Raw genomic sequence first — 7,023 nt, 5'->3', positions numbered from 1 at the left:
TGTTGGTGATCCTGGTAACTTCTCATATTTTATGCTTGAATATCGGAGTATCTTCTTGTGGCTACTATTTTAAAATGATTAAATGGTTAACATAATTTTAGAGCGAATTTGACTTTGTTTTGAAAATTATTGGTCGATACTCAATAATACCAGGCTACCAGCTGAAAAATGCTCTAAATATAATTTTGGCTTTGTTATTCAATCAGGTACTGGGAAGTCACAATTTTTGAAGTTTGCTGCAAAATTGAGCAATAGAGCTGTAATTGCTACAGGGTTGGGAAGCACAAGTGCTGGGTTAACTGTTACTGCAGTTAAAGATGGGGGTATAACATTTCTCACTTCAATTATTATTTAGAGGTTGGATTGAGCTAACACGTATTAAATGCTTTTAGGGGAGTGGATTCTGGAAGCTGGTGCTCTTGTATTAGCTGATGGTGGTCTTTGTTGCATTGATGAATTTGATAGGTAAAGTCATGAGGGAACCACACATGTTATGGACAATTCATTGTTTTTGGTGCATTGGGAATTGATTCTGACACCTCTAGTTAGAGTCTTGCTCTAATGCATTGGACTGCAATGCCCTTGTCTGTAATAGACAATTCATGAATTTTCAAGAGAAATGTTTTTAAAGCAAATGCACTTTGACAGTGGGTTCACTGAACTAATCACATGTTATAGTACATGTTTTTTTGTCAACCTAATCATGTGCTTGTTGATAGCATGAAGGAACATGATAGGGTGACCATCCATGAAGCTATGGAGCAGCAAACTATTAGTGTTGCCAAGGTAGATTATCATACAAAAGTTCTTTTTTGGAATGACCTTTAATTTTGTTCCCATAATGCAATCCAATTTGGATTTTATCGTTTGGATTGGTATGTCCCAAGCAACAAAGAACCATCTCCTTTAGGATGCTTTTATGGCATAAAAAAACTTGGAATCTCTTTATATTTTTATGACACTTATGAACTTGTCCTTTAAAATCTAGCATGACAACCAATTTTATTTGGGAATGCCATCTTCCCACCCTCTGAAAGGGAAAAAGATTTATTGTTTTTATATTTGTTATTGACCAATGAATATGACCTCTCTATGACAATTCTAGGCTGGTCTTGTAACAACTCTGAGTACAAGGACAATTGTCTTTGGTGCAACAAATCCCAAAGGACATTACGATCCTGAGCAGCGTATCTTTTCTTTTGCACCTGAGCTTTGTGCCTTTCACATCTTACAAGATGAATTTCCAGAATCATCATCATCATTTCAAATTTTCTGTGTATTCCATTTCATATTGTCGTTTCCTTAGCAGAAGCTAGCTCTATCTGTTAATACAACTCTCTCTGGGCCACTGCTGAGCAGATTTGATATAGTTCTTGTTCTACTAGACACTAAGAATCCAGATTGGGATGCTGTTGTTTCATCGCATATTCTTGAGGTGATGAATTTTATAACCTATGTGAATGCTTAATTAGTCTTTTATGAAACATTTCATGAATCCTATTGAGAATTCCCATTTTTCCATAATTCGACAGACACAAACAAAGAGCTGCAATTCTGAGGAGGATCTGCACAATATCTGGCCACTTCCTATGCTTAGGCGGTAAAATGCTTTGAAAGCCAATTATGGCTCAGAAATACAAATGTGTCACTTGTTAAAATGAGAAATCGTCTATACCTCGTATTCTTCACTTCACTTGAGGACATTTTGACAGGTATATCCACTTTGTGAAGAGAAATTTTCAACCAGTTCTCACGAAGGAGGCTGAAAAAGTTATTTCAAGCTATTACCAACTCCAAAGACGATCTGCAACTCAAAATGCAGGTTTTCACGGACAGCCATTTGGTTCTGTATTCCTCACATTCCCATTGTAGTCTTACCGTACTTACATCATTGTGAACTTTTGCAGCTAGGACAACTGTGCGCATGCTGGAAAGTTTGATACGACTTGCTCAAGGTATCTTGCAGACTACTCAAGGGTCGGAGATGTTCTTTAGTTTATTCTTCCACTGATTGAGTTCTCAATGTTGCAGCACATGCAAGGCTGATGTTCAGAAATGAGGTGACTCAACTAGATGCCATCACAGCTATCTTATGCATCGAATCCTCCATGACTATCTCAGCTATTGTGGATAGTGTCGGAAATGCTTTACATTCTAATTTTGCAGAAAATCCTGATGAAGAATGTATCCTACTGCCACCTTTGCATCCACTTAAAAACCAAGTATTATTCACTTTATCTGTTTGAGAAACAAGATAACTTGATTTATGCACATTATAGTATTGGATTACATGCATCAACACTGGCATGCCTGTTCTTTTGCACTTGAATATTTGTAATCCCTGACAAAAATTTACAGATGCTAAGCAAGAAAGACTGATACTACAGAAGCTGAGCTCCATGGGTGAATTTCCAGATTTGATTATGAACTAAGCTTGCGGGCTAAAGTGGTACCTTCTCCATGCAAACCTCTAATTTTCAGGTCAATTTCATTTCTGGAAATGTAATTTCTGTTTATTATTATGGTGACTCCACTTGGATTAGTTATTTATTGAAACTTTTTAAATATTATGTAAATTTTGAATGAAATTTATAGCATAATTACGCAGTAACAACTAACAATTATGTGTGAATAAAACAATTTAAGATTTCAAATTGTAGATTATTATTATTATTATTTTTTATATTGGAAATAAGTATCACATCCGACTTTGCAAGTGTATCTGTGCAAATTTACATATTGAACATTTACAATTCAAATTGTGAGCATTCAGGATAAATGGTGTAATTTATCTTACAAGGTGAATCTGGATCAGATAATAATTTCCCTCCGTTCAGTGTCAATCTTGAAACCGGATGCGCCAACAATTATAACTAGAGATAGAAAATTTTCATTTTTCTTTTTGTATAGATATAAAAAGAAGAAGAAGCAAAAAAAAAAGAGGCCAAATAGCCAGAGCTACAAAAGTAGCCGCTGAACGAACAAAACGACGGTTTATGGACTTGTGGTGTTTGTAGTTTCCGCCTTTTTGCCGAATAAAACCCACCGCTCTTCCTTCCTTCACTTCTATCTTCACAACAGAAAGAAAAATGGAGAGTTTGGCACTCTACTCTCCATCGTCGGCCACCTCCGCCGCAACTTCCTTCTCTAACCGCTCCTTCCCCCGCCTCCGATCTCGCGCCTCCATTTCCCTTCCTTCCAGAACCCCCGTCACTACTACTCTCGCTCTCCGCCCCATCTCCTCGCCCAAATTCTCGCTTCTGAATTCCAAACTTTTCCTCTTCAACCCACTTTCCAAACCCATCTCGAAACCTCCGCCACTCATTACCCGAGCTTCCTCCGCCAGCGATAAGATCTCTACTGCCACTCCCCAGGTCACTCCCAAACCCCAAGGTGCGAAGCCCATTCCTTTGATAATCTCCGTCGCTATTGGGCTTCTTGTCCGCTTTGCCATCCCCAAACCCCCCGAGGTTTCTCCCCAGGCATGGCAATTGCTTGCCATCTTCCTCTCCACCATCGCCGGCCTTGTTCTCAGCCCTTTGCCGGTCGGAGCTTGGGCTTTCCTGGGGCTTACAACCTCAGTTCTAACTAAAACATTACCTTTCTCTGCGGCTTTTGGAGCATTCACCAATGAAGTGATCTGGCTTATAGTGATTTCTTTCTTCTTTGCTCGTGGATTTGTGAAGACTGGATTAGGTGATCGGATTGCTACTTACTTTGTGAAGTGGTTGGGGAAGAGCACTCTCGGATTGTCCTATGGATTGACTCTTAGCGAGGCCTTGATTGCTCCCGCAATGCCCAGCACCACGGCCAGGGCTGGTGGGGTTTTCTTGCCTATTATTAAGTCTCTCTCACTATCCTCAGGGAGTAAGCCAGGTGATCCTTCCGCGAAGAAGCTCGGATCTTACTTGATCCAGTCTCAGTTTCAGGTTTGCTCTAATGCCTAACGTTTGATTTATTTTCACACTTTAAAGTTACTGTTTATTGCTGAATTATAATGTTGGTTTTGTGACTATTCCATACTACATAGCAAAAGTTCTTAGAAATGCAGGGATGTCATACTTGCTACTAACTAAAAGGACCAATTGGTAGGGTTGGAGTTAGATATAGTTTGATTGTGCATTCCTGCATCCCATTGATTAGGCATTCTGATGAGAGAAATCTTGGCTTACTCAGCTGTTATTATTGATGCATCACCTTCCATCTTTACTGGGAGACAAATCTTGTTTATAAGCAAACAACCAACTGCATAAAGTTGTTGAGAATTGTAGAAATATTAGTCCCACTATTGCCAAATTTCAGTTCTGGTTTATGTATTGCAAGCACGTGTTTTTTCTTTATCACGCAGCAATATGATTTTAAATTGATTTCAATCTCAAAAATGTGTGTATATTGCTTTATGTGCAATAATAGTGCCTTATTGAAGCTCTATTTCATACTCTCTTTATGTGATTATGGCAGTCTGCTGGTAACTCCAGCGCACTTTTCTTGACTGCTGCAGCGCAAAACTTACTCTGCCTCAAACTTGCTGAGGAGCTTGGGGTGGTAGTTTCATCCCCATGGGTTTCTTGGTTCAAGGCTGCTAGTTTACCTGCATTTGTTGCTCTCCTGGCTACTCCATTTATTTTGTACAAGTTATATCCTCCTGAAACCAAAGATACACCTGATGCCCCTGCAATGGCTGCAAAAAAATTGGATCTTATGGGTCCTGTTACCAGAAATGAATGGACAATGATTGGAACAATGCTTCTTGCTGTCTCCTTGTGGGTTTTTGGGTATGTTCAGACTTTTTTTTTTCATGAAAATATTTTAATTCTTGTCTATGCAAAAGAAGACCAAATTTTTGACAGTTTTAAGTTGTTAGATCTATATTTATTTCAATACAAGGACCTTCAAAACACTGATGCTTTCTATATTCTCAGAGATGCACTTGGTATCTCAAGTGTTGTTGCTGCCATGCTTGGGTTATCGATTCTCTTGTTGTTAGGAGTGCTTGATTGGGATGACTGCTTAAGTGAAAAATCCGCTTGGGATACTCTGGCATGGTTTGCAGTTCTAGTGGGCATGGCAAGCCAGTTGACTAACCTCGGAATTGTGAGTTGGATGTCTAACTGTGTAGCAAAATCTCTTCAATCTTTATCATTGAGCTGGCCAGCTGCGTTTCTCATACTTCAAGCATCTTACTTCTGTATCCACTACCTATTTGCAAGCCAAACTGGCCACGTGGGAGCATTATACTCCGCATTCCTTGCTATGAATTTAGCCTCTGGAGTGCCTGGTGTTTTAGCAGCATTGGGTTTGGCATATAATACCAACCTATTTGGTGCTTTGACACATTATAGCAGTGGTCAAGCTGCTGTTTACTTTGGAGGTACAATTATTGATCGTTTGCACTGTTCTCCCTTTTCATTCATGGAGTATTATTTTTCCCTTCTCCCTCTCTTTTCAATTTTATATTTTCTGACACGTGTTCATTTGCTTTTTTACAACAGCTGGGTACGTAGATCTCCCGGATGTGTTCAAATTTGGATTTATAATGGCTGTCATCAATGCATTAATTTGGGGAGTTGTTGGCACTTTCTGGTGGAAGTTCCTGGGGCTATACTGAGTTAAATTCATGCAGGCAGGCCATGTAAGTAGAATTTTCCCCGCAAATTCCTTCTCCCCGCTTTGTTATAGCTAGATAGCTGCTAGCAGCAGCAAGTCTGATCTTTCACATACCAGTGAAAAGTTGGCTTTGAGGCATTCCCATTTTAAGAAATAATTTACAGCTAATATTTTTCTTGGCACTCTGATGTGATGGATGATGAAATTCAATTTTTGGAGAGAGTTGACATTTATAAAATGGACATAATATTCTTTTGCAATTTATTGATGGTTTCTTTAGTTGGGAGTTGGGAGTATTAAAGCTAGAATGATTGTGTTTGATTGCATTGACGTTCTCATGCAATACAATCTGCAGTTCCAAAACATCTACAATTAAGAGTGGCAATGATTCAGGTATTTTGGGTACCTGACCCTACTCTTTGAACGAACCCTAATAGGATGGGTTCAGTTAATTGAAAAATATAAAAAATACCCGTCATGGCATGGGTTCGGGTAAACAGAGAAACACATCATATGCATCATTTATCAAAGGCCATGTTGTAATGTCTGTGTAACAGGAAAACGACTAAATTATTATTATTATTTTAATGACGATGAAGGCAACCGTGGGGCGGCAACAGCAGCCCTGCATTTTTTATTTTTTATTTTTTAACTCGTTATTTGAATGGGTGTTCTTTACCAAGAAGGTAAGATGGTTTGTTGTTTTTAATCACTTGGAATCTATGTTTGAGTAGTCAGTCAACTAGAGAAAGAAATAAAAATGGTAACCACAACTCTATTTATAAATTCAATTTGCAAATTATTAATTTTAAGAGGTGTCCCGCTCAAGTACTTGTATATGATAAAAGTCACTATCTTTTTTTCAAAAAAAAAGAAAAAAAAAAAAAAAGTCACTATCTATATTGCATACCATTCTTGGTCAAATAATAGAAAAGCATATTTGTAGCAAAAAATTGTACGTCTGAAAACAAAAGAGATCAATTAAGAAAACATCCAACCATCAAAATATACGAAGGAAACGGCTCCATTCCATTGCTGAAGAATCCCCATTTTTCGACGCCGCAACGTGATAAAGTGGAACTATATAAATTCAAGAACGTTACGTTATTCTATGAATAAGATGGAAAATAAATACAGCATCTCAAAAAGGTGAAAACGTGTGCATTACATCATCATCATCATTATTATTATTATTATTATTTGTAGAATATTTTTTTTTAAACGCCAAAACTATAAAATATTTTCGGTGAATGGATATTAAAATATAAAATCTTTTTATATTAATGTAATCAGGGTGTTGAGTATGTAATGTATAATATAAATATAAACGTGTTGTCAAACAATCTCTTTATAGTCTATATAGCACCATATTTGGATAATTGGATTTAATGTATTGATGGAAATTTCATAATAAAT

General features: G+C 37.6%; 2 protein-coding genes across 4 annotated transcripts in view; both read left to right on the top strand.

Moving 5' to 3' along the window:
• LOC116029973 (probable DNA helicase MCM9) overlaps positions 1-2,642 on the top strand; it is a 9,673-nt gene extending 7,031 nt beyond the window's left edge. Inside the window, exons 10-20 of one of the 2 annotated variants that reach the window (XM_031272036.1) lie at positions 1-14; positions 207-323; positions 393-465; positions 720-786; positions 1,106-1,187; positions 1,317-1,435; positions 1,533-1,600; positions 1,713-1,822; positions 1,908-1,955; positions 2,032-2,060; positions 2,359-2,642. The exon at positions 1-14 is cut by the window's left edge and continues 79 nt beyond it. In XM_031272036.1, the coding sequence (XP_031127896.1) occupies positions 1-14; positions 207-323; positions 393-465; positions 720-786; positions 1,106-1,187; positions 1,317-1,435; positions 1,533-1,600; positions 1,713-1,822; positions 1,908-1,955; positions 2,032-2,060; positions 2,359-2,379 (748 nt within the window). In that variant the 3' untranslated portion in view covers positions 2,380-2,642. Of the gene's footprint in view, positions 15-206; positions 324-392; positions 466-719; positions 787-1,105; positions 1,188-1,316; positions 1,436-1,532; positions 1,601-1,712; positions 1,823-1,907; positions 1,956-2,031; positions 2,185-2,358 lie in introns of both variants that reach the window. The other variant, XM_031272035.1, reaches the window with a different exon arrangement.
• A 315-nt stretch (positions 2,643-2,957) lies between these two features.
• LOC116029974 (dicarboxylate transporter 2, chloroplastic-like) lies at positions 2,958-5,869 on the top strand. Of its 2 annotated transcripts, none has more exons than XM_031272038.1 (4): positions 2,958-3,819; positions 4,502-4,775; positions 4,923-5,371; positions 5,493-5,869. In XM_031272038.1, the coding sequence occupies exons 1-4, from the start codon at positions 3,090-3,092 to the stop codon at positions 5,606-5,608; spliced, it is 1,569 nt and encodes a 522-aa protein (XP_031127898.1). In that variant the 5' UTR covers positions 2,958-3,089; the 3' UTR covers positions 5,609-5,869. The 2 variants fall into 2 exon arrangements, with proteins under 2 accessions (XP_031127898.1, XP_031127897.1); XM_031272037.1 differs by having other exon boundaries at positions 2,961-3,929; positions 4,462-4,775.
• The last annotated feature ends 1,154 nt before the right edge of the window (positions 5,870-7,023 follow it).

The sequence above is a fragment of the Ipomoea triloba genome, chromosome 9 (assembly GCF_003576645.1).
Source record: "Ipomoea triloba cultivar NCNSP0323 chromosome 9, ASM357664v1".
NCBI lineage: Eukaryota > Viridiplantae > Streptophyta > Magnoliopsida > Solanales > Convolvulaceae > Ipomoea > Ipomoea triloba.
This window is presented reverse-complemented; position numbering and strand designations above follow the sequence as displayed.

Bases quoted from the DNA above. Each gene is read 5' to 3' on its own strand.
- LOC116029974 (XM_031272037.1), top strand. From the start codon at position 3,090: ATGGAGAGTTTGGCACTCTACTCTCCATCGTCGGCCACCTCCGCCGCA. The intron at 4,776-4,922 runs GTATGTTCAGAC...CTATATTCTCAG, and splicing joins GTCTCCTTGTGGGTTTTTGG to AGATGCACTTGGTATCTCAA. The intron at 5,372-5,492 runs GTACAATTATTG...TTTTTACAACAG, and splicing joins AGCTGCTGTTTACTTTGGAG to CTGGGTACGTAGATCTCCCG.